At 42.8% G+C, this 26,936-nt stretch overlaps 3 protein-coding genes across 7 annotated transcripts in view; 2 read left to right on the top strand and 1 right to left on the bottom strand.

Moving 5' to 3' along the window:
* Positions 1–9,574, top strand: part of VPS26B (VPS26, retromer complex component B) — a 30,017-nt gene extending 20,443 nt beyond the window's left edge. The window contains exons 2-6 of the mRNA XM_043997553.1: positions 197–353; positions 5,932–6,096; positions 6,889–7,064; positions 8,605–8,747; positions 9,293–9,574. Of these exons, the coding sequence (XP_043853488.1) occupies positions 197–353; positions 5,932–6,096; positions 6,889–7,064; positions 8,605–8,747; positions 9,293–9,439 (788 nt within the window). The 3' untranslated portion in view covers positions 9,440–9,574. The remainder of the gene's footprint in view (positions 1–196; positions 354–5,931; positions 6,097–6,888; positions 7,065–8,604; positions 8,748–9,292) is intronic.
* A 2,502-nt stretch (positions 9,575–12,076) lies between these two features.
* On the bottom strand, positions 12,077–26,432 carry THYN1 (thymocyte nuclear protein 1). 5 transcript variants are annotated; one of them, XM_043997558.1, is made up of 8 exons: positions 26,303–26,432; positions 25,263–25,374; positions 17,079–17,272; positions 14,158–14,226; positions 13,679–13,771; positions 12,730–12,825; positions 12,365–12,506; positions 12,077–12,277 (listed from the first exon to the last, which is right to left on the bottom strand). In XM_043997558.1, exons 2-8 carry the CDS (start codon positions 25,306–25,308, stop codon positions 12,231–12,233), a joined length of 687 nt encoding a protein of 228 aa, XP_043853493.1. In that variant the 5' UTR covers positions 25,309–25,374; positions 26,303–26,432; the 3' UTR covers positions 12,077–12,230. The 5 variants fall into 5 exon arrangements, with proteins under 5 accessions (XP_043853493.1, XP_043853494.1, XP_043853492.1 ...); XM_043997559.1 differs by lacking the exon at positions 26,303–26,432 and adding an exon at positions 25,774–25,798; XM_043997557.1 differs by lacking the exon at positions 26,303–26,432 and adding an exon at positions 25,731–25,793.
* ACAD8 (acyl-CoA dehydrogenase family member 8) overlaps positions 25,887–26,936 on the top strand; it is a 22,580-nt gene continuing 21,530 nt past the window's right edge. Inside the window, exon 1 of the mRNA XM_043997554.1 lies at positions 25,887–26,106. Within this exon, the coding sequence (XP_043853489.1) occupies positions 25,998–26,106 (109 nt within the window). The 5' untranslated portion in view covers positions 25,887–25,997. The remainder of the gene's footprint in view (positions 26,107–26,936) is intronic.

The following is a 26,936-nucleotide window of genomic DNA, read 5'->3' as shown; positions in this document are numbered from 1 at the left end:
AGGGGGGAGGGGAGAAGAGTTTGGTAGACTGATAAATGCTGGAAGAACCTGGTAGTTCTGGGGTGTAGGCAGAGGGTATGAAGGGGACTGGCTAAGGTCTCAGCAGATAAAATGGTTTTCCCCTGGCAACAACTGCTTTCTTGGGTCTCCTTTCAGTTAATGAACCTAATGGAGGAGGTGATTATTGTCTTTCCAGAGCTCTACTATGATCGGGGGAACCACCATGAGTTTGTGTCACTGGTGAAGGACTTGGCCCGGCCTGGTGAGTTCACACAGTCCCAGACCTTTGACTTTGAGTTCACCCACGTGGAGAAGCCCTATGAGTCTTACACAGGACAGAATGTGAAGCTAAGGTAAGTTGTGCTCACCCAGAGCTGCCTCTATGGGGCAGAGCTCCATGCCAATCCTCATTTCTGCTTTCTTCCAGTCAGTCATCATGATTAAAAGGGAAGTCCAAGACTGGAGCCATCTCCTTTTGCTAGGCTTCCCTGAAAAGCCAGGGTGTATCTGACCTAATGGAAAAGCACTAGGGGTCATACAGGAATTCTAGGCCCTGCTCTTGCCATTGGACTAAATAGCCACTTAATTATTCAGTTTCTTTCTTTCTTTCTTTTTTAATAGGCTGACGTGCTATTCATGTGGGGAGTATGAGGATAAAACAAACTTTTTGTTGTTGTTTAGTCATGTCTGACTCTTCATGACCCTGTTTTGAGTTTTCTTGGCAAAGATACTGGAGTGATTTGCCATTTCCTGCTCTGGTTCATTTTTCAGATGAGGAAGTTGAGGCAAACAAGGTTAAGTGACTTACCCAGGGTCACACAGCTAGTAAGTGTCTGAGGCTAGATTTGAACTCCAGTCTTCCTGACTCCAGGCCCAGCATTCTATTCAGTGTGCCATCTAGCTGCCCTAAAATGAGATAATAATATACAAGTTCTTTAAAAAAAATAGTAAGTTAAGAAATATTATGAAGCACAGTATGTTGGAGCTAAAAGGTATCTCTCAGAGATGTGAAGTGACTTGCCCACAGTCAAACAGGTAATGAGTTGCAAAGCTGGAACTAGGGGCATTTTTACCCGTGCTTGGTGCTGCAAAGTCCTGAGAAAGGGAGGCTGGTTCTAAGAGCCTAGTGATGGAAAACCAAAAGCAGTAACTACTCCCAGGGATTTGCATCATGCTTTCTTTCTATCATCACTAGTCAGAGAATAAATTGAGTGCAAAGAAAATTTAGAGATTAGTCTCATAAGTGAGAAAACTGAGGCCCAAATAAGGAAAGTGACTTGTTCAAGGTCATAAGGAATAGAACCAAATTCATAAGGAATAGAACCAAAATTTGAACCCAAAGTCCCCCTTGCTTGAGATCCAACTATCAAGATGCTGCTCATCTTTGATAACCTCCATGGTTTCACAAGTTTGGTTCATTTTGTTTGATTTTTAGCATGGGGCTAGGGGCTAAGGCTAGGCCAGGGACAGCAGCAGTATACACTATTCCTGCCCTATACCCTCAGGAGGCTTTGTGGATGCCCAGTTTTTAAAACTTCACGTAGAAATCTGAAATCTGTGTTGCGATACACTTGTATCACTTGATCTGCCCCTCCTCGCTCCCCCCCCCTTAATGTGTTGATACAATATAGATCATTCAGAAGTAACTTAAATTTGGCTTTGAAATATACTGTGTTGGGGGCGGCTAGGTGGTGCAGACTTGACACTAGCTGTATGACCCTGGGCAAGTCACTTAACCCCCATAGCCCCTCAAAAAAAAGGATCAAATGAGATAATATCTGTAAGGCACTTTTCAAAATTCAAAGCACTTTCTATTTTTTATTTTATTTATTTTTTTAGTGAGGCAGTTGGGGTTAAGTGACTTGCCCAGGTTCACACAGTTAGTAAGTGTTAAGTGTCTGTGGCCGGATTTGAATTCAAGTACTCCTGACTCCAGGGCTGGTGCTCTATCCACTGCGCCATCTAGCTGCCCCCCAAAGCACTTTCTTAAAAAATAAAAAAAGCTATTTTGGGGCAGCTAGATGGTGCAGTGGATAGAGCACCAGCCCTGGAGTCAGGAGTACTTGAATTCAAATCCGGCCACAGACACTTAACACTTACTAACTGTGTGAACCTGGGCAAGTCACTTAACCCCAACTGCCTCACTAAAAAAAAAAAAAGAAAAAGAAAAAGAAAGAAATCTGTGGACGTTTTATAGTGAATTTGTCTTCTCATTCTTTTTACACTATTCTAATATCATAAATTAATTTTTATTCTCAGCAATACTTACCTGCTAGGCAGAAGGGAGTCCCAATAAGGAGGAGGAATTTGGCCTAGGTTTAAAAATGTATCAAAAGGGTGTGGGTACTTGCTAATTTGCCTAACTTTATTTTTCAAACACTCTGATCCATAGCCCTGCATGTGCATTATTCCTTTCAGTATAGAAATGTGGCCAACTCATGATAGCATGTTGTAGATAGATGATCTTGGCCTCAAACCTGAGTTTTCTGATTCAAAATCCAGTACAGTGTGCTGCTGCTCATATTAATTAGGCAAAATAAGGTATTGGGTTGTAGAGTCAGGGGGATTGGGTGAAATGGTGGGAGCAGAAGTAGGTACTGAGTGGGAAAACATGATGTGTGTTCAAAGAATGGTAGGTACTGGTTGGAACATAGAGTTCTTGAGAAGTGGTGAAAGACTTGACTAGAAGGATTAGATGGGGACACATTGTGGAGAGCACAGAAGGCCAGCTTAAGGAATAAGTCTTTATTCATTAGACTGTAGGATGCTATAGAAGGCGTTGCGGGAGGGCATAAGACTTATACACAAGAACAAATAATGTTGGCAGCTTGAAAGAATCATATAGGCGAAAAGTACCTGGGGTTGGGAGGCCAGTTAAGATGCTCTTGCAATACTCTAGGCCTATGGGTTTTGAGCTGTGGTGGGGGAGGGGGAACAGAGGGAAGGAGAGAGATTCCAGAGACTAGAGTGATGACTTGAGGGCACTTGGCAACCAGTGTGAGTATGGAAAGAAAGTGAGTGTAAAATATTACCACAGAGTTTCTAGTTTAGAGTAATCATGGTGATTGGACAATTGTAGCACAGAAATACAGAAGTGGCTGGTGTGAAAAAGAAGAGGTTTGGATTTCAGTTTCTTTGAGGTATTTTGAGATATTAGGTGGAAATGCACGTCAGGTCGTTGGAAATCAGAAGCTGGAGTTTTGGAGAGATTGAGATTAAAGAGTTGTTATCCACATAGGGGAAATAGCTGAAATTCTGGAAATGGATGAGCTCCCTGTGGGAAGGATTATGAAAAAGAAGTGAAAAGACGTAGAATAACATTTACTGAGCACCTGCTGTATATGTCAGGCCCTTTACTAGATGCTAGGAATAGAAAAAATCAAATAAAATCCCTGTCCTCTTGGAGCCCACATTCTATTGGGAGAAAACAACAGGGAAATCAAATGCAAATTATATTTTTAAAGTAAATGCAAAATAATGGGGGAGGAGGGAGGAATGTTTTAATAACTGGGTGGATGAGGACAGGCTTCCAGTCTTAGATGTCCCTTGAGGTAGGCTTTGAAGGTTCACACCAGGAATTCCATGAGGCAGAAATGTGGAAATACAGGGAATGGCCTTTGACAAGGCATGGAGAAAGGAGATGGACTTTCACATGTGAAGAACAGCAAGCTGGCCAGTTTGGCTGGAACATAAATTGTGCAGGAAGCTTTTGTGTGTCAGCCCTAGAGAAGGAGATGAGTGCCAGAGGAAGGAAGGCGGTAAAAGATCTTTTTGTACTGGAACTCCGGGAGCTTCTTGAGCCTTGGTCTGCTTAACTCCAGAAAGTAAACCAGAAATAGGGGGTGGAAGTTGCAAAGAGATAACACAAATTTTACCCAAGCCATAGATTCCTTAAAAATTAGAATAGACCAGGGGCAGCTAGATAGCGTAGTAGATAAAGCACCGGCCTTGGATTCAGGAGTACCTGAGTTCAAATCTGGCCTCAGACACTTGACACTTACTAGCTGTGTGACCCTGTGCAAGTCACTTAACCCTCATTGCCCCACAAAAAAAAAACCACACCAAAAAAATTAGAATAGACCAAATAGAAGGTAATGACTTCATAAACAACAAGAAATACAAAAACAAAAGTCAAAAGACTGAAAAAAATATAAGGTATCCTATAGCAAAAACAACTGATTTAGAAAACAGATCAAGGAGAGATAATTTAAGAACCATTGCACTCCCTGAAAACTATCCATAATGCCCTCCCCCTGCCCCAAAAGAGCCAGAATATCACATTTTACAAAATCATGAAACAAAACTGCCCAAATTGCTTAAAGTCAAAGGCCAAAATGAGAATACAAATAATCTACAGGTGACCTCATGGGGAAAAAAAAATGGAAACTGTCAGGAACATCATAGCCAAAATCCAGAGCTTCCAAGTCAAAGAAAAATGCTGCAAGCAACTATTAAAAAAAAAAAATCAGGTACTGAGGATCCATAGTTAGGATCACACAAGATTTAACAACTACAAGTTTTAAAGAGTAAAAAACTTGGAAAGACAGAAGGTACATGCTTATAACCAACAATAATTTGCCTGGCACAAATGAATATAATCTTACAGGGTAAAAAATGGATTTTTAGTGAAATGAAGGACTTCTAAGCTTTTCTAATGAAAAGACTAGAACTGAGTACAAACTTTGAAATGTAAACACAAGGATCAAGAGAAACATAAAAAGGTTAATATGACAAGTAGTAAAAAAGGACCAAACAAGGATGAGGTACATACCTTCTAAAAGGGGGAGAATGAAACTAGTGTTCCCTTAAAACCCTCAGAATATCATCCAAGGTCATAAAAGGTGTTAAATAAGTTGGAAGGCCTGTAAGTGCTTTTGTTATGATCTTAAAAGAAAAAAGGAAAGGCAGAGGAAGAATGGGGGAAATTATCTCACATGATCAGCATGAGTATATTAAAGTTGTCCATAATAATGGCATGACAAGAGAACAGTTAACAAAGTGCAAAAGTTTGCTCATCAGATTCTTCAAGTTGGAAGGGAGCTTAAGGATCTAGGCCAACCTCTTGCCCTGTCTAAGAATTCCCTCGTCCAGCCTCTTCTTGAATACCTCTAATAACTGGGAACTCACTACCTAACAAATTGTTAAAGTCATAATTCTTCCTTATGATATTGAGTTAGAACTTCCTCCCTGAAACTTGTACCTTTGGTTCTGGTTTATCTTTCTCCATTCCAGGAGATAAAATGGGTAGAATGCTAGACTTGGGGTAGGAAGACCTAAGTTCAAATGCAGCCTCAGCCACTTAACTAGGTGTATGACCCTAGGCTAGTCACAACTTCTCTGAGTCTCACTTTTCTCATCTGTAGAATGAGGGGGTTGGCCTCAAGAGCTCCCAAGGTCCCTTTCAGCTCTAAATTAATCAACATTTATTAAGCTCCTTCTGTGTGTCAGGCACTGTGCTAGGCCTAGGAGAACAAAAAAATGGCAAAAGGTTGTTCCTGCCCTCAAGGTAGGAATATATACAAAATAAGCTATATACAGGGTAAATAGGAAATAATCAGCAGGGGGAAGGAACTAGAATTATGAGGGGTTGGGAAAGACTTCTTGTAAAGGGCAGGATTTTAGTTGAGACTTAAAAGAGGCTTATGATTTGTTCACTTTTCCCTCCAATTCAAGTCTAGGACACTGACAGTATGCCTCTGGGGATATAGACAGGTGCATATGGGTGCTTGTAAATATATTATGTATACATGCTTGCACGCACACGTATACACATATGTACACATACAAGTGTGTGTATACACATGCAAGCCATCTATATGCCTTTGTGTACACATGTGTGCTTCTTTATATACTGTTTTGTATATACAATGTGTATATATAATATTTTGTAATTGGGAACTGTCTTAATCCACATTGGCTCAATATTTGCAGGTATTTCCTCAGAGCCACCATCAGCCGCAGGCTCAACGATGTTGTCAAAGAGATGGATATTGTGGTTCATACACTTAGCACATACCCAGAGCTCAATTCATCAATCAAGATGGAGGTTGGGATTGAGGACTGTCTGCACATTGAATTTGAGTACAATAAATCCAAGTGAGTGTCCTTGCCCTAGAACAAGGAAGGGTTTGTAACCTGGGGTCCTGGATTTGGATGAGAAAAACAATTTACATTGTTATTTTAACTGACCTCCAACTATTTAAAAAATATTACTGAGGTCTTTTAAGAGTTCAAGAAATATTGTGCACAGTGGCAACATTTTAGGAATTAGTATCAAAGTACCAAAATGACGGCATTGTTGGATCTCTTTCACATGGGAAGTGTGATTTGCACACCTTTTTTATACTTACTAGTTTCCCTTTGAGTACAAGACACAATCAACCTTAACTGCATGATTCCTCTGCATGAGCCTTATACTAGGCATCAGGAAGAGGAAAGACTAAGTTTGATTCCTGACCTCCAAACTCCTAAGAGTCAGGAATGAATACTTCATGCAGACCGAGTGCTACAATGATGAAGGGACAAAGAGAATGATGACTGGAGCTAAGTGATTCTGAATAAAAACTTCCTGGACAGAGTGAATTTTAAGCCAGCTTTTGGAAAGTAACATAAGAAGATCTGAGGAAAGGAATCTGTTAGCAAATAGTATTGTTAACTATTGATGGTTAGGGAGGGTGAATAAGTGGAGTAGACATCTTAAACAGTAAGTATAGCTCCCTGCTGAAAATGCCACACATTTGAAGCTTTAGGACTGTCAGTGTTCCTAACCTTCAATTTCTTGTTTCTCTCTCTCCCTCCCGGCCTGCCCCCCTCTATCCATCCATCCCTCCATCCTTCCCTCCCTCTCTCTCTCTCTCTCTCTCTCTCTCTCTCTCTCTCTCTCTCCAGGTACCACTTGAAAGATGTGATTGTGGGGAAAATCTACTTCCTGTTGGTGAGGATCAAAATCAAACACATGGAGATTGACATCATCAAGAGGGAGACAACTGGGACGGGCCCTAATGTTTATCATGAAAATGACACAATAGCCAAGTATGAGATCATGGATGGAGCCCCTGTGAGAGGTAAGCTCCTACAAGCCAACCAACTTTTGCTAACCTTTGTTTTCAAAATCTTAGATTAAAGCAGAGCCTGAGAGTCCGGCTTTGTAATAGAGGGATTTCTTCATTTGCTTGTTCAGCAGGTGATGATACATTTTTTGGATTTTGATGCTTCTATTACTTTACATTTTGGTCATTTCCATACTTAGGGGTGGGAAAAAGAATGTCAGTCATTTCTCCCAAGCAGATGTAGTTGAGAGCTACAGGGTAATTTTAATTAATTAAATTGGAGAATTTGTGATTCTTTATGAATTCTAGTTCCCCATGCTTCTAGGACCCCACATGATCAAGAGTTGATTACAATAATTGTATCTACATTTCATTTTGTTTTTACTACCTAAAGATTTCTTGGCACTTCCTGGGATTTATCCTATTTATTAGCCATCTTTTTTATGCTCATAAGGATTTATCTTATACATGGATGCTTGACTGAGAAACAGGCACTCAGTAAGAATACTAAGAACCCCTTCACCATCAAGATAAACATTTGCTGAGCACCCTCCAAATGTAGAGTACTGTGCAAGGTTTAGAGGGGGACCAGGATTCTATACTTTGGACTCCATATGCTAGGAAAAAGGCAACATGAGTAATCCAAATCAGCAAACAAATCATGACTATACCATAGGGTGCTTGTTTCTGACCACTCCCATCCCTGCCTTTCTTGTTTTGTTTAGTTGAAGAATATAGATTCACTGGTCATTAGAGCTGGAAGGACTTTAAGCTAATTCACCCCACTCGTTTTACTAATACAAAAACTGAGGCCCAGTGAATTTAAGCAGCGTGTTAAAGGACACTAAGTAGCCTGTGGCATAAGTGGAATTGGGGTCAGGGTCCCTCAGCTCCCAGCGCAGTATTTTTGCATTAGACCGTGTAACCATACTTTTTAAACAGTATAGACCAACTAGGAGTAGAGAGGAAAGGGAATAAGCATTTCTGCAGCCCTACTATGTGCTAGGCACTATGTGGAGAACACTTTAAAAATATCATTTCATATTATCTCATAGAAGGTACTGGTTAATACAGGGAGCAGTTTGGGGCTTACCCTTTGCCACATAAAAGCCAAAGGGTGGATAACCCTCTCACATTGAGGTCAAGCATGGGACCTGTGAGGAGAGAGTTCCTGGTGATGATTTCCTCCATCAGTGCAGGTTCACACTTCATTGCCTGCAAATCCCAGAGTGGCCCAGGGTTCTGCCCCTGTGGTCACTCAGCCTGTCTCAGGGGCAGGACTGGAGCATCGGCCTTCCTGTATCCAAGACCAGCTCTTTTCCAACTACACCACCTGCCTCCCTCTCCCCTCCCCATATAGATAATAAAAAAGGGGCTCATACCATCATCTTTCCCCACCCCAACACCTGCTCCTAATTGCCTTCTCCTAGTGAAGTAAGTCCGAAAGAGCAGCAGCCCACAGGGCTCCTCCTTCCCTTTTCATGTCCTGGGCAGTGCCCCCTCCCTGGCTAGATGTGCTAAACTCTACCCCTTGTCCTGATTCCCTCCTTTGCAGGGGAATCCATCCCGATCCGGCTCTTTCTGGCTGGCTATGAGCTGACTCCCACCATGAGAGACATCAACAAGAAGTTCTCAGTGCGGTATTACCTGAACCTGGTGCTGATTGATGAAGAGGAGCGACGCTACTTCAAACAGCAGGTGAAGCACAGGGTGCAAGCCTCTCACACCCCTGCCCCCTGGAGAGGGACAGATGAGGCCATGTTGTATCCGGTGGAGGGGAGGAGCTTGTCAGTGACTGTTTTAAAAAGGGGCAAGCCTGGCAGTGAATTCTTCATTGCTCAAACCAAATCCTGGGATAGGAGGGTGTTCACACAACCTGTGCTTTCCCCTCAGCCTTCACTTCTAGGCTCTGGAACCTTTCTCACCTCCTGGTTGCCTGCTCATGTAGGTCTATACCAGGCCAACTGCTGGATCCTGCCCCAGCCATGACTAGTTCTCTGACCCTGGGCAAATCACTTAATCTCTGTCTCAGTTTCCTCATCTGTAAAATAGTAACAATAATTATGCCCATCTCCCAGGGACAATGTGAGGATAAAATGAGATTTTGTAAAGCACTAGGTAAATGCCAGCTATCCCTATTCACCCAGTTCTTTCCAACAAGCCCATTACACAGTATTTGTGGAAAGGGGAGGAAGAGGGATTAAGTTTCTACAACTTAAGGCACCTTGTCCTGTCCCCAACAGGAAGTGGTGTTATGGCGGAAAGGGGACATTGTGCGAAAAAGTATGTCTCACCAGGCAGCCATTGCCTCCCAGCGCTTCGAGGGCACATCCTCCCACTCTGAAGCTCGGACCCCCGGCCAGCTGTCTGACAACAATAGCCGGCAGTGAGGCCTTTGGGCCAAGAAGCTGCTAGGCTTCACCCCTTGCCCACCCAACACCAGCTGCTCCAGGGGGAGGGGGCAAGGGAGCGTGATGCTCTGCAGACACTTTATACACAACCTGAGAAAACAAAAACAAATTCCATTTATGACTTTAATTCCTTTCTCTGAAGAACCTGAAGGGGACAGATATAGAAGCATTCCCCTAAGACTACGCCTGCAGCCTCAGGAGGCTTGGATAGCTTTAGAACCCAAGAGCTGATTTAGGGCAGGGGGTGGAATATATCCCCAAACATATTTGGTCCTTGGGGTGAAGGATCTTGCCCTTGGCAGGAAGCTATTGGACCAATAGTGTTTTAGAGCAAAAGTTGGTCTGTGTATTGAGTAGAAAGTTGGCAGGGTCTTACCTGTCCTTTGGCCCTTCACTGTCTGCTCTTCCCAAGCCAAGGGGCTGGGAATGTCACTGGGATCTTCTTCAGCAGATGTTGACTTTGCATGGTCCCAGTCATACCACCCCCTTCTTCTATTCCCAAGAATGTGACAGGAAGTAGGCCTAGGCAGGCAAAGCCCAGAAAGGGCAGGAGTAATTCAAGATCAGGAATCTACCTCTTTGGGAGTGGGAGTCCTGGATGTGGTGGTATGACACCACCAGGAGCCATCTCTTCTTCTCTGGCCCCAACCCATTCCCTCTCAAAAAAATAAATTCCAGTGATGAGACATAGACACTCTCCTTCTAACACATGCTTCCCTCATGCCTAAATTATGATCATCTTCAATGTCATGGAACAGAAGCCTGAGCAAAGGGATGACAAAGCCAAGCCTGAAAAGGGAAGGTCAGCTTGGGGCAGTGTTGTGGGTGGCAACACTTATCAAAAATGGATTTCTGAGCCATGCCTGCTAGGGATGGAGTTAGTCTTTCAGAAGTGGTAGTCAGCCTGCTCCTCAAGTACTGATGTCTAATGGCTACCTGGCTTCTCCATGCAACACATTCTTTTGGGCCCCAACATCTGGTTTTGACACTGATACTTTAGGGGTCACAGATCCTCTAAGTATGGGAAACTGGGTATTCCTTTAAGCCCTATGGAAAAGATCTCACTTCCCTTGAAGGGAAATGAGAGTTAGAAAGTGCAGCCTTGGCCAATGCTTACCCCATAGCCGATCACCACCCCCCACCATGCCTCCTGCCTCTTTCCAGGGATATGGGGGCATGGCTTTGAACCCTTGAAAATCACCCTCTTACAACCACCCCTTTTAGAATCTAGTTTTCCCGTCTTATGATGAAAGGAAAGGACGCGAGGGCCTCAGCAGAGGACAATGGCTATCCTAACTTCTAAATAATTCTGCTTGCCAAATTGAGTCTTCATTTTCACCAGATGACTGCCCAGAGTTTAGGGCTATTGCTGTTTTCTCCATTTTAACAAAAATCTCATCTGGATGTTTCTGTGATATAAAGGGAAGAGAGCCATTCCCCTCTGTGACACTGTGTTCTGAACAGCAGAAGCGAATGTGTTTTTTCTGCCCCACCTGGAGATGAGCAGAGGTCAAGCCGTTGTTCACCCTTTCTCAATGAAGACTCCCAACTCCTAATCACAAAAGCCGGTGTTAACAAATGAGGGCCCCATGGAGAAAGTCTCTTGACTGCCCTGGGTAATAGAGTGTAGGAAGCTGAATGTCGTGCTAAGGAGGGTCTTGACTGTTTCAGAGCACAGCGTTAGGACTTCCAGTGTGCCTACCTGCTAATAGCTGGCAGCCCCCTTCTGCCTCCTAACATGTCACTTTCTCTACTTTCCCCAGTGATGTGCAGCTCTTTCCTGACTTTACTGATTTATCAATTTTCAGATTTTCCTATGGAAGGGGAGGGAGGACCTACTGTGGCTCTCTCATGGGCAAGGCTCTTACAGCAGGTCTTGACTTCTCCTCATCCACTCTCCCTTCTCCAGCTGTCACCCTGAGGGTAGCTCCACTTTTCCCATGCCCTCATCCTGGGGAGTGCATAGGTACTAAACCAAGCAGTGCAACTTGTAATGAAGCAGCTGCAGTGTTTACATGTTTCTTAATTTGTTGTCTTTTCAATGGCTGTATTTTAAAAAAAAAAACAACAACACAAAAATTGTTTTAATTGTCTCTCTGATTAAAGGGGGCCACTGGCTCAAGAGACTACATGCCCATGGAGTGTGAGGTTCTGTGGTCTATTCTGTCCCATGATATTCCTCAAAAGCAGAGGCCCAGGGCCCTACCTTTGGCCTCCCAGTTTCTGCTAAACACCAGTTAGTGCTTTAATAATGCTGTCTCACCCCTATGTGGTACAGGGTTGAGGGGGAAAAAAACCTGGCTTTTCCCCATTATCAGCTTTCCATCAATAAAGTGATTTGGCAGAATACCTTGAGGGATCTAGGTCATTGCTGATAAGACAGAACACAGAAAGCTGAAGAGCCAGTGTAATAAAATCCTTCCAGTTGGAACCTGCCTGCCTCCTCCATCTTGGCACATGCATGTTGCCAGATCTTCGTTTTTTCCAAAGGCCTAAAAGCAGCCAGGAGTCCTCCCCAAGTCACAGGTGAGTGCCAAGGTTCGACTTATAATTTGCCAGTAAGAAACAAGCTGACTATATCCAATGCTTTGTTATATTGATGTTTTAATAATAATCATAAAAAACCCATGCCAGGTATACAGACACACCAACCCTGAAGGAAAAAGTAACCAGCAAATCCAAATCCCTCTCACCTCCTTGTCAAGAGAGGCGTGACTTATACTTGCTTGGAGAAACAGTCCTCCCTTTCTTTCCAACAAGAAGTTCCCACTTAACTTGGCTTCTTGTCCTCCAGGCTCAAGACAAAATCAAATTCCCCTGCCAAAGAAGGAAAAGGGAAGGTCTGAACAGGAGGTCAGGTGGCTTTGGTATGAGTGTAAGAAGGAAGGGTGGACTAGCTCTCACCTTGGGTCAGAGGCTGGACTGAGAGTCTCTGACGGGTAAAGAGAGCCATCTTTTCTAGAGGGCCACCATTGGCTTTGTGATGGCCCTTGAGCTCAGCCAGGGGAATAAAACGTTTGGTCATTCGAATAAATTGGACATCCACCTAAAAGAGAAGAAGGTGTGAAGAGGAGGAGATCCAGCCCCTGGATTCACCCAGGCAGCTGTCCATGGTCTCGACTGACCCTTAGAATGAGCCCTTGTCAAGAGGTACAGCACGTTCTCAGGGCTCTGGGACTCATGCACCCCCAAATTGAGGTGCTTGTTCACTGTGCCACTCCTTGTTCTTATCCCTCCCTAGACTAGGAAGAAAGGAATAAACCATTTACCATGAACCACTTGGGGTTTTCCTTCTTGCTGGATGGGTCATAATGAGGGCTATCTTTCTCAAATTGTGTATGATCAGGGTAGGCCTCCTTCACAATCTAGAAACAAAAATAGACATGTCCCATAATCTGGCATTATATTCAGCTCCTACTGACTTAGGCAGGGGTCATCCATGGCCATTTTTTACATACCAGGCTCATTTTACCTTGATACCTTGGCATAATCTTTAAAAATAACTTTTTTGTTAAATTTTAAATTCCAAACTTTCTCTTTCCCTCCCCTGCACAGAGAAGGCCACCATTTCTTACACACACACACACACACACACACACACACACACGCACACACGCACACACACGCATGTGCACAAACTCTCTCTCTCTCTCCTTTCTCTGGAGGTAGATAGCATCTTCACGGGTCCTTTGTAGTTGATTTAAGTATTCATAATACTCAATAACTTAATCATACTTGGCATAATCTTAAACCATTAATCCTGTCACTAATACCATTAGTTTAAGTCAAAGACAGGAAGGTAACCAAAGAATCACTGGAATATCTGTGCCACTCATCTCTTCAATGAGTACAGGTAATAAAAAAGTTCAGCAGCCATATTTAACATTTTATCCTAAATAACCTTTAGAGATAGCCTGGTAATGCTATTACCATACCTGTGTAGACCTCACACTCCCATCTACCAAGAGAAGGGAAGTGTCTTTTGGTGGGACTTGGGCTGACTGCACCATAACTGAGCTCTCTGACCTGCCTGACTTTTCTCTACCTTACAGAAAGAGCCAAGTAGGCTTTCCATCTCCCTGTAATGAATGATGAAATGACAGAGGCACATTGTGATGGTTTTCTCCTCTTGCCTCACCTCCTTTTTCTCCAAGGCTGGGTTTAGGGGAAGAGAGGATCTTTGTTCCCATGTCCCTCCAACCCCAGACCTTGTCTAACCTTCATGAGGCCTGCGATGCCTGGTTCTTTACAGTTGCTGTGATAGAAGAAGGCCTCGTCTCCCACTTTCATTGCTCTTAGAAAGTTCCGGGCCTGTCCCAGGGTGAAGAACAATTGTCTTTTTAGAACATCGTATTACCTAGGAAACACTTTTCCACTAAAGGTCAAATTCCTATCCACAATTAGTGGGGTTTGGGGACAACTTTATATTCATACAACAGAAGAGAGAAAACACTACTTATTTCTCTGCTAGAACAAGAATATGTGTCCCAATTAGATCTGAACATTGCCTAAGATACAGTTCATATGGGGATTCCATTCAGTTGAGGGATCTTGAGGCCTCATTTGAAAACACCCTAAGAATGGCTAGGTTCCAGGTAGATACTGCTTTGTTCAAAAGGTTCCTGCTATCTAGGCTATCCAGCAAAAAAAGAAATAAGTCTATATTTCCCACTCTGGATCCCAAATGTCCTCCTCACCTGGTAGTTTCGAACACCATCCCAGCATGCTGTCTGTTTAGGCTGTGCTTTGAGATCCTCAATGCCAAACTGCTCAACATAGTAATAACCAGAGAATGTTAACATTGTATATCCAAAAAAGTCATTTATCAAAGACCTCTTGACCCCTCTACCTATTGTCACCGGCATTAAGGATGCCAGTAATCAAGGCAGTCAGTGCCTGCTTCTTCCTATTTCCAAGGTTTGCCCACCCAAGAGATTGTTAGCACCCTCCTATGTATTCTGTCTCTTGGGGCCTAATTTTTAGACTGTAGGGGCACAGGGTCCTATAACAGACTTCATCCTGTGGCATACTTGCAAAGGCAGTAAGTTGGTTGCCACTAGGTCCTTCAGAAAAATTGCAAAGTCATCAAACTAAGGTTTTGATAGTCTCTCTCTCTCCTACCTCTTAGCATTGCCTATTTCCCCACTTCTCTGGGCACATACTGCCTTCAAGTTGCCTTCACTGTGCAAAGTGGCTTTCTGCTTTGGGGCCCTACATAAGCATGGACACTGCCCAAATATCCAATGTTCCAAAACTATTATACTTGTTATTTTATTATTTTTCCTAAAAACAGGATTATTCAACTCACTGCCCACCTTATTCACCTGATAACTTCAAATAACTTACTGGTATTTCCAAAAATCAAATACACCCTCAAAAAATGAAGATTTGCCATGTGTGAATATATTCCTAAGAATGTTTTATAAGTTCTAGAGACCAATTAAAAAAAGGAAGACCCCAAAATGTTCTGAGCAAAGGGGATGTCACTAATGCATAGCCTCTCAAAGCAACAATTTAGTTTAGATTAGTTTAGCATTGATTTTTATTAGCTCAAGTACAGCTTCCAGATGTTCTAAGGTAACAGACTAAAAGCAGATTATGTGGAAGTAACCTAGCAAGCTAGCTTCTATGGAAGTATCATAGAAAATTCTCTGCCAATAAAAATATCAATATTCTTGTAAAACTGTCTTTTTCTGGAAGAAAGTATAACAAATGAAATGGAGGAAGTTTTAGACAATCTACAGCAGAGATTCATAATACCTGAGGAATAGGGGAAACCTACCATACTTTCAATATATTGATGTTAATCATCAGAGAAATAGCATTTTGAATAAAATTAATAAACTTTGTGAATAAATGAATAAAAGCATTAAATTGAGTCATGTAATAAATGTACAATAGATTAAATTTTAAGCAGTGGTCTTCCTGACAACTCTTCCAAACATTACTATGAATATATAATTTCCCCCTCATTTTGAAGATAAATACCAATGAAGATATTTTAAATTAGTGTATGATTTTCCTTAGCTTTACTTAATGGTTAACATGGAAGGAGATTTTGTTTAGGCTTTTTGCTAAACAAGACATGTAAAATTTGAAACCTATGAACTTAATTTTTTTAAAAATCCTGATAAAAATCTTGGCAAAACTCACTGGAAAGAGCTAAGTTCCATTCACTCAAAACATATTAAGGAGTTTTATATGAATTTTTAAAATATCTTTCAAGGATAAATGAACTGACATCTTTCACCACAATAGAACAGAATTTAAACCATGAACACAACTAAATCTTGCAGTTTCCACTAAAAATAAAAATCTCTTTTGAGAGACTTTTTGAAAATGACCTCCTTTGACTTTCTATGTCACTATTTAACTTAAGTAATATTTTTTTTAAATTACTATCATGGGTTCCTTGGCTTAGATATCAAAGCAACAATTTTAAAGACAAAAACTTGTCTGGATATGTAGGTGCTGGTGTTCGGGCACTGAGGCTCCAAGAATAAACAGAGGGAGAGAGTAACATATGTTGGCAAGAGTGGTGACTCGAGTCAAGAAGACCTAGATTTAAATGCTCCCTCTGACCGAATAGCTGTGGAGCCTTGGGGAACTCACTTAGCCTTCTATAGGCTTTAGCAGGGGATCTGACTTTTCAATGGCTGCTCGGGCCCCTTTCAGCTCTAGAATGATGGCTCTAGAACCCTTTTACCCTTCTTCTTTGCTCCTAGCTGCCTAGGGTTAATAAGGGCCTGCTAAGGACCCCAAGAACCAGCACTGAACCCAGCTCAAGATTCCTAGAGAACAGCATGCTTAATGACATGGAAACTTCTCAGGAAAGGCCTAGGATTATCATTAGTTCCTGGCCCCAAGCAAGATCAGCTCCTCTTTCCTGGGTTTCCTGCCCCAGATAGAAGTGGAAGGTAAGGATCCTATCAATAAGTATTACAGCAATGTAAACTGACTTAATGTGGATGACACTGGTAGGATGGGGGGGGGGGGGGGAGGGCGCGCGCCAGAGAATGGGGAGGGAATGTTTGATGGCCTTGGCCTACCCAAGTTTTCTGGTTTGCTCTGAAGCAGCTCTAGATAGCCAAACATACAGGGCAAAAACATTCAACTCTAATTGCCCTTGTTAATGGACAGGAACAGCAGCATAGGTAATTTAAAAAAAAATTGGAGTCACATGTCTTACTTATAAATAGATTTCATTTCTTATGTAAATATAGCATTTATTTTCTAAATATTCCTAACTGTATTTTTCTCAGATTATTTTAAAAATTGGTTTGTGTTTCCTGAATACAAATCAACCTGTGATGTAGGAGGTAGCGGGAAGCATGTTAGAAGGCAGGAGAAAACCAAACCAGGATTAAAGTGTTACACTGAGAGTAGACAGCAATGAGAATTAATAAGTCTTTACCCAGCAACTACCCATACCAACTTACACTGAGATACAGGTTTAAGGTTTACAGAGGACTTGTTAGGAGAGCTCTGTGAGGCAATACAAGTATTATTTCCATTTTAGAGATGAGGAAAACAGGTTCATTAAGATGATGATTTTGCACATTTTCTATCCCTGCTCTCATTCCTAAGCCATGATGGAATCAGTTGCCACAGCACTTACCTTCACATCTACGCCTTTCTCCAGCCGACTTTCTGGCTCTGATTTCATCAGCCAGTAACCACTTGGCTCATTTCCACAATCTTTAGTAGCCTGACCCTTCTTAAGGGACTCAGAGGTCTTTGCTTCTACCACTGGTTTCTCTGGAGTCTTAGTCTTGGTGGCCTTGGTACGTTTGCCTGATGGCACCTCCATTTCTGCAACAAACAGGAGGAAGCAAAGACTTGCCAAATTGTTCCTCTTTCTTTGTCTTTTTCAGGGTATGCCCCTTCCATGGAAATCACTACTCTCTTTTCCATATAATACAAATCCTTCAAGACCTACCTGACTCCCACCTTCTCCACTAACAGCATCCTCAGTCCAAAAAGATAATCCTTCACTGATTTATGACAGTTCAACAAACACCAGGCACCAACTCTATGCAAGGCACTGTGAACATAATGACACACACAAGGGCCCTAATCTCAAGAAGCAATCCAATTGTATACAAGTAACTAATTTAAGTAGGAATGTGATAAATACAAAGAAGAAATTCAGTCTATGTGCCATGAAGAATATAAAGAGGAAAAGAGATCCCTTTCAGCTAGAAGGATCAGGGAAAGCTTCCTTAGAATAAGCCTTACTCCAAAAAGAAAGGAACGATTTTCAGATGAAGATATGGAGAAAGCTATCGAAGAGCAAGAACAAGGACAATGAGATCAATGTGAGGTGGAATGGGGTGGGGGTGGGCAGAATATAACTGTCAAGGGAGTCATATGAGAGAAGGCTAGAAGGGTAGATTGGATCTAGGTCATAGAGAGCCTTGAATGTCAAGATCAGACATCAACCAGTCAATCAGCAAGCATTTCTCATGAACCTACTACATGCCAGGCACTAGCTACATTCTGGGGACAAAAATCAAACATTCCCTACCCTGAGGTAGCTTACATATCATATAAGTATATGCAAAGTATATACAAAATAAATCCAAGGCCTACCCTTCATCCACTAGGCAAGCAGGAAGTCTTTTGAGTAGAAGAATGATGTGATTGTAAGAGTATGACTGGCAGATTTCTTGAACCATGATGCAGAGGGCAGGGAGGCCAATTAGGAAGCTGTTCTATAGCGAGAACAAGAGCAGACCAGGTACATGAGAGTGATTTCACACAACAGGCTAGCCTTGGCAACTGACTGGATCTGGGGAATCTGTTTTGTTTTCTCCAATTCATTATCACTCAATGACCTGCTCATTAAATCTTGGGATGGCACAGAGATAAGAGGGGTGCCAGATGGCAGGCTGGCATGATGGACCATCACTTAATCAGACAGATTTTACTAGGAATAAATAGAAATTCCTACATGTGAGTTTTAAAAGTTCCACATACAAGTACAGGGCAGAAGCGATGTATCTAGATATCTAAGGGAACAATAAGTTGTTACTAACAGGACAAGGTTTTAGGAGGAAGAATGGTCCAGTTTGGGCCAGGTTGTGTTTGAGGTGCTGAAGGAGCATCTGGGCAGAGATGGGAAACATGAGCTTGGAGCTCTTGGAGCGTCAACAATCCTGGGTTGTTACTGTTCAGTTGTGTCTGTAAGGAGCTATCATTCTAGCTATATTATCTAAAATCTAATGAGTGGTCACCAATACATCATAAGCTTTAGCAAGAGTATTTAAGTTTTAAGTATTTATTAAAGAGCATTAGGATCAGAGAGAAAGGTAAAAATCTAACTATTTCTAAGAGACCCCATCATCTGACCCGCCATGGCGAGGTCAGGAACCAAAAAAGACAGAACCCCTCCACCAGCATCTGCTTCCTAGTTCATGTTCTCCTCCCAGAAATGGAAGGCTCCTCAAGTTGACTGGCTGGTAGTTTTGATAGATAGCACCCATGAGCAAAGACGTCAAGGACCTGACCACATGGCTTGCCCTCAGATGCCTTCTCCTCATGACGGAGCTTTCCTACAGTAGCTCTCCAGCAGGTGGCGTCATTCCAATCGTTACATGTCCGAATCTTCATGACCCCATTTGGGGTTTTCTTGGCAGAGATGCCAACCTCATTTTACAGATGAGGAAACAGAGGCAGACAGGGTTAAATGACTTGCTAAGGGTCGAACAGCCAGTAAGTACCTGAGGCCTATTTTGAGCTCAGGTTTTCCCTGCTCTGGGCCCTAGCTGCCCCTAGGCAGTTGCTATTGTTGTCCCCCTCTTACAGATGAGGCAAATAGAGGTTAAGTGACTTGCCCAGGGTTATACAGCTATTGGGGGGGGGGGCGCGGGGCAATGGGGGTTAAGTGACTTGCCCAGGGTCGCACAGCTAGTAAGTGTCAAGTGTCTGAAGCCGGATTTGAACTCAGGTACTCCTGAATCCAGGGCTGTGCTCTATCCACTGCGCCACCTAGCTGCCCCCAGTTATACAACTATTAAATGAATCTGGATTTGAACTCAGGACTTCCTGACTCACAGGCTGGGTTTTTAAAGAGAAAGACCTGTGAATCATCTGCATAGAGTGGCTGATTGAAACCATGGGAATGAATCAGTTCACCAAAGAAAAGCAAACAAAAAAATTAAAAGACCAAGAGCATAACCAAAGGGAATACTCATGATTAAGAGATAAAAAAGAACTATGAATGGATGATACTTACATAGTGCTTTAAGATTTGCAATATGATTCTACATATACTATTTCACCTGACCCTCACAACTCTGAGATAAGCATGGTAGGTAATATTTGACAAATGAGGAAACTGAGGCTAGAGATTAAGTGACAACACCCATGATCACAAACATAAACAGTGTAAGACGTAGGATTCAAACCGTAGTTTTTTCTGACTCCATGTCTAGCTATACCAGACTACCAGCCAATAATAATTATTAATAATTAATATATTAATATAGTTAACATTTATATAGCACTTACTATGTGCCCATTGCTGTGCTAAGTGCTTTACAAATATCTCATTTAATCCTCATAATCACCTTGAGAAGCAAGTGCTATTATTATCTCCATTTTATAGATGAGGCAAACAGAGGTTAAGTGACTTGCCCAGGGCAACACAGCTGGTAAGTGATCAAGGCTGTATTGAAACTCAGATTTTTCTAACTTTCTAACTCCATTTCTAACTCCAAATCTGAGAGAATTGTTTCAGTAATGTATCACAAAAGCAAGGGCAAAGAGCCAACAGTGTCAAATGCTAGAATTGTAAAGAAAGAAAAGGATAGGGGGTGGGGAGGAAGGGCCACAGGATTTACTGTTAAGATCATTAGTAAGCTTAGAGAGATTTATTTTAATAAGATAACATTTCATTTTATTTATTAAATTTTTTATTTTTAAAACGTATTTTTACCATTCTGATAGTGTGGAAGAGGCCTAATTCCAAGATCTTTAAGGAATGAATGGGCAGTGGGGAAGTCAAGGCAAGAAGTGTGGATATTTTCTGGTTCTTAAGGGAATGAAAAAGGACAATAGATACTGTAGCATCCCAACACACAGCAGGCAATTAATAAATGCTTGCTAATTGAGCAGTACTAGAGAAGCCTGGAAAGTCATGGTGGCTCTGTGAATTCCAATCCAAGGAGCAACCCATTCAGGATCTATACATTATTAGGAAGATTACTGTGGCCATAGCGTGAAGGAGAGACCTATCTCTAGGTAACAGGAAGTTAAAGGATGTCTGCCTCTTACCTGCCAACTTTATTACCTGTAGAGTTAAGACTCCACTGCAATTGGCATTCTGGTCTATTTCAAGGTAAACAATGGGAATGATAACAAAGAACTATTCATTACTTGCATAATTTATATATACCTGTATTGTGGACATGGTATATCTGTGAAAGGATAAGCCTGAGTGCAAAACTGTCTCACTTTTGACTCTGCATCCCCAGAATATAGTGTTTAATAAATTCGTAATGACTGACCAACTGAGTAGTGTTACTGGTAGCAGGTTCAAGTGGAAGTTTCTTAGCTGGTACCAAACAATTTGGCATGAAATCACATGCTGTTTGACAGTGTCCTTGAATTTCTTCACGTGTGCTGGTTTATCTCCCTAACTAGAAGATAAGGAGCTAGATAGCAAGAACAATGCCTCGGCTGTCTTTCAGTGCATGTCCACTGTGGCAGCCCACGGGACATCTAAGAGCTCAATAGACTTGTTGATTAAGTGACTGATGATTGTGGAAAGAGAGAGAGATGAAGTACAAGGCAAGGAAAGGTTAGAGATCAGAATAATTAAGTCTAGTTCTGTATGTGGTGACCCTCAAATGATTTAGAAACAAGGAATATGTAATGTCTTGGTTTTCCATGTTAAGGGAGTAGTGGAATAAGTCATCTTAAATGAAATAATGCATATTTTTTGCAAACTTTTAAACAGCTCAATTTATCATTATTATTAAAATGCAAAGGTCTTTTGTATTTGATTTTGGAATGTGTTTTGCTTTCCACTAGTAGATTTACTTTCCTGATTCTAGTCAGCCGACAGGCACTGGAGGTATATGCCCGGGAAGTCAAAAGTTCTGAAAGTCTGGGTTCCAGTGCTGCTTTTTATATATCTTAGCAGTGTGCCCCAGGGCAAACCAATTAACCTTTGGGTGCCCCCAAGCAGCTCTCTAAGATTATAAGTCAAAGAATAGACAACCTTCATCCCTGGAGGGAGTTTTCCATAGGGAGGATTTCTTTGCAACGATGATATCACAGAACTGGGACCCCGTCCCCCCCAAAAAAGTTTGCTTAAGATGATGAATGTAAAAACACTCTGAAAAGTGCCATACACATGTAATACACTCTATGTAATTATATGTAATACTATTCCACTATTAAAAATTAAATCTAATTACCTATGCAGGGAAACATTTTACCCAAGTGGTCTTCTTCCTTTTCAACTCTAACTCCACCCATCTGTCCTCTTGAAAGTTCCTCTTTCAATTTTTCACTCTCAAATTGCTCTTTCCCCTCTACCTGAAAATATGCACAGGTCTTCTCAATCCTTAAACCAAAAAAACCCCTCCCATGATCCTGCTACATATTTAAACTAAGAGCTCTCCCGGGGTGGGGGGGCGGCTCCCTTCGCTGTCAAATTTTCTTCAGCAACAAAGTATTAAAAAGATACACTTTGAGAACTACAAAATTTACAGAGAACTGATTCCCCACCCAGTCCCCTCTTTCCCAGGCAGGTGAATTGCCTGGGGCTGACTGTCTTTGTCATTTCCAGACTCTTGATGGACTTATGGACCTTCCACCAAGTAACTTATCCCCTCCCAATGTTCCCCACCTTACTCCCCGGACTTTATGTTATTATGTAAAAAGGGTCCACCTACATTAAGTAGTTTCTATTCAGAGTCAGTAAAGCCTATACTTAAATTAGGAGCTGTTCTATTATTTCTTTTGTCAAAGGTTCGTTTACATTAATTAGCTATATGTCACTCTGGAGCAATCCTTTGGTTCCCTTTTTGTTCCCCCATTAAAAACCCTGTCCTCTGTTCCCATCTTTGGGTATTCCTAGCTTCCGAGCTTGGCGATACCAGGAGCTATAGTTCCTCTGCCCTGATTAAAGGCCTTATTTCTCCTATATTGATTGTTTCCTTAATTTCCAGGTTAACAACTTCATACCTACATTTTTTTATGACCTAAAACCCTTGAAATTTGGCTTCTGCCACCACTACTCTCTTTATCCTTTTAGGTCACTAATGATGATCAGCCAATCAGCAAATTCATTGTCATTGTTTAAGTCTTCAATTTCCTGGACTTAACTCAATGAGCTGTTTGCCATTTAAATCTGTCTCTTTTCAACCTTGAACTTTCCTACCTTTCATTTTTGTACATTCTATTCCTTTCAATAGACTGACTTGTTGTTACTCACACACAACCATTTTCTGATTCTTGCCAAATTCAATCATGACACTGAGGCCTGTTGGTTTTAGCATCACAGAACTGCTGAGCTAGAAGAAACATAGGCAATCACCTAGTCCAACCAAAGTCCTAATCGTGAGTGTTCAATCTACCATGTCCTTGCCTCATTCATAATTCTCCTTCAACATCTGCACACTGCGTTTCACATCTGTATCCCACTTTTCATCTGCACCATCAAAACCCTAATTCAGGTCCAAATGCCTCTTCCCAAGAACAAAACACTATATCTGTGGCTTCTTGGAGCTCTCCCCATCCAGTACCTGCTGCACACAAAGGCCTTATTAAACTTGCAAAGATTCCCCACTGCCCATTCAATTAAGTTCAGATTCAGCGTGGTATTCAAAGTTCCCCAGGCTCTTGATGTAACCTACCTGTCCAGCCTTCTCTCCCGGAGAAAATTCCTCTAAATTTCACCTACGTTTCAGACAAACTGGATGTCTGTTGCATCAACATATATCTGGCATATTCCCATCTCCCAACAATGGTTTCTCCCCTTCCACCTCCACATGTCTAAAATCATAGATTCTCAGAATCGGAAAGGGTTTTCGAGAAAGACTCAGTCTAACATTTATTCAAAACATGAATTTATACTTTCTCCAACACCCTGACAAACTGTTGTCCATCCTCTGCTAGGGTATAAACGTTGACTTTCCCTCCTGGTGGGAAGGTTTCTTACATTTTGGGTCTGCTGTAATTATTAGATGCATTAACAGCACACTAAAAAGCAGAGCCACGACCTTGCTGACAAAAGTTCATACAGTCAAAGCTATGTTTTGTTTTGTTTTGTTTTGTTTTTTTCCAGGAGCAATGTACAGCTATAAAAGTTGAAGTACAAGGAAAGCTTGGGGCTGTAGAATTAACGCTTTCTAATTGTGGTGCCAGAGAAGAGAGTTTAGAGAGTTCCTTGGACAGCAAGGTGGTCAAATCAGTCAATATTTAAAGAATTAACTCTATTTATTGGAAAGACAAATACATGAAGTTGAAGCTTAAGTAGTTTGGCCACATAATGAGAAGACGGAACCCATGGAAAAGTGATGCTGGGGGCAGCTAGATGGCGCAATAGATAAAAGCACTGGCCCAGCATTCAGGAGGACCTGAGTTCAAATTTGACCTCAGACACTTGACATTTACTAGCTGTGTGACCCTGGGCAAGTCACTTAACCCTAAATGCCCCACCAAAAAAAAAAAAGTGATGCTGGAAGATTGAAGGCTTTTCTCCTTTTGGAGAAGAGGAAAGCAGAGGATGAAATGGATGGATAGTCATAGAAGCAACAAACATGGCCTTGGACAGACTTTAGTAAATAGTATTAGACAGAAGGGCCCAGGGTCCATGGGGTCACAAAGAGTCAAGACTCAACTGAACAATAATAATTAATTGTTAAGTGTGCACATCTCAATTCAGTTCCCAGCTTTGCTCCCTCAGCTAAAATCTAATAGCACTCTGCCTGTAACTTTGTTATTGCATTTATGGTACCCCTGCCGACTAGGTTGTAAAAGCCCTAAGTCAGAAACTTTGCATTCCCCACAGTTTAAAGTGCCTTGCACAAGGCAGACACATAAAAAACATCATGGATTTGTAAAGAGACCTATTAGCATGATGGAGGACAGAAGGAAACCAGCACCATTGCTTTAAAAAAAATTGCAATAACTACTCAAATTAGGCTGAAAATTTCCCAATGGATAATCGACGTTTCTTTAGCCATTCCCCAACAGATGGGCATTCTCTTAGTTTTCTATTTTTTAATACTATACGAAGAGCTGCTACAAATATTTTTTTATGCAGGACTCTTTATTCTTTTTCTGATGTCTCTGGGGGGATAACCCTGGTAGTATCTCTGGGTCAAAAGGCATATACAGTTTAGGAGACTTTAGAGGACAATTCCAAGGTGCTTTCCAGAATGGCTGGACCAATTCACAGCTCTAGTGTGCATTAGTATGCCTGTTTTCCATTCCCTCCAACAACTAGCTTTCCTTTTTGGTCAGCTTTGCCAATCTGATAAGTATGAGGTGAAACCTCAGAGTTGCTTTAATCTGCATTTCTCTAATAGCGACTTGGGACATTTTTTTTCAAATGATTGTTGCTAAACTGGATTTCTCCAAAGGAAAATCGACAGAATTATTTACATAAGAAAAACAGAGCAATAATTGCATTCGTTCAACTGACCAAGTGCAAAGGAGACAAATTACCGCCCCCACCCCCCTTTTAATGCAATGCTCTCAAAGTAGCTGCCTTCCGGCAGGGTACTGGTCAGGCACCTGGGATGCTAGCCCAAAGCCAGCCCAGGACAGCTGGGATGCTGCTCACCTGACTCGGGTGCACCCCGGCACGCTCGCTTCTGGTGCCTCGGCATGATCCTTCAGCAGGAATCTGAAGAAATGGGAACGCTGAGGCCGATAAGGCAGTCGACTGTCCAGTCCTGGGAAATGTAAAAAGGAGGAAGGGACACTTTGGCGAAGAGGTCAAAGGGCATCCTATCGTGTGGCAAGCAGGAAGGGAAGTTTGAGGCAGCCTCTACGGTCTGTTTCTAGGTATGGGGTCGGGTGGGAAGGGGAAGCTCATTGTAAAGGATCTCTAAGCGCAGGGAAGTACAAACAACACCATCACCACACCACAGAATGGTACCAGTTCGCTCAGCTTCCACCTTCAACGCTCTACTGATTACAGCAGCCCTAACCCACGTTCCCACCGTCACTTCTAGCCCCCATTCAAGTGAAACGCAACTCTCCCTCAGCCTCCCATCTCCGCCACTTTTACCCTCAGCAGAACCCTCACCACCCACGGGGACACCAGTAGCACGCAAAAACCACGAGGTTACCCCCTTGCGTCGCCTTTAAGGGCGCTCACTAGGGTCGCCGGGAGCTGTGGTTCTCTGTTCCGGTCCTCAGGACTACAATTCCCAGAGTGCCGCGGGGCCGTTTCTCCGCCCAGCCGGCCCCGCCTCCCCCGAGCTTCAGGCTTGTCCAAGCGTTAAGGCACGAGCCAGTAACCTGGCCCTGTGACCGTGACCGTGATCGGAGACTGAGCGCTAGCAGGAAGGCCATGCTGAAGCACTGCAGCGGGCGCCTGGGTGCCCTGCTGGGCAGCCTGCGCGGGGGTCTTCAAGGTCCAGCCTGGGGAAGCGTCCGGGGCATCTCGTCCTGCATTGACCGTAAGGCTCGGGACGGGGAAGAGGTGGTGCCCGGGGGATCCAAGGTACCATCTGTTGGGGCTCTGGGCTCCCGCGGTCTCTCCCACCCCCTGCTGGGCCTGCGCTTCTCCTCCCCACGGAAAAGCGGCCCGGCCTGGTGGGCAGTGCGGGGTCGGCGGTGAACGAACCCAGGCTCAGTTCATGACAACCTGTGTACCTGGGAATATCCCTGCAGCCCTGGTGGCCTGGCTGTGCTAGTCTGGAAGATAAGGATGAGATAGATGCCGCCTCCATCCATAGTCTTCCTTCTCCTCTTCTGCCACCCCTTTGTCCTTTCCTTAGTTCCCTTCCCACCCCCACCCCTCTGTGATTAATTCCCTAGGAGCGCCCCCTCTTCTTACTCACTAATCTGACCGCAGGCCGGCGCTGAACAGTGTGTTCTGTAGCCCCCAAAACAAGCTCCTCAGCTTGGCATTCAAACTTTCATCAGGCTTGGGGTGGGGGCAGGTTGGGGTTTTCCTTTTTTCTCTTTTACCTTTGTGTCCCCAGCATTTAGTTCAATGCTTAACACACCGCAGGAGCCTAACAAACCCCTCTTGATATGCTTTCATAGTATCCTCACGTCCATGGTAGTACCATACCTCCACCTCACCACTGACTCTTGGAATTATTGCATAAGGCTCCGTTTAGCTGCCCTCTCCTACAGGGAACCTTGGCCATGACTCTCGTTCCCCATGTCTTCTTCCTTTCCCAGTATTTAGTGGTGCGTCCCATGTCAAATTATCATGTTATTTGAGCAAATATTTGTATCCCTCCAGTAGAATGGGAGCTCCCTAAATGGAGGGATTTCA

Source organism: Dromiciops gliroides, chromosome 3, assembly GCF_019393635.1.
Source record: "Dromiciops gliroides isolate mDroGli1 chromosome 3, mDroGli1.pri, whole genome shotgun sequence".
NCBI lineage: Eukaryota > Metazoa > Chordata > Mammalia > Microbiotheria > Microbiotheriidae > Dromiciops > Dromiciops gliroides.
This window is presented reverse-complemented; position numbering and strand designations above follow the sequence as displayed.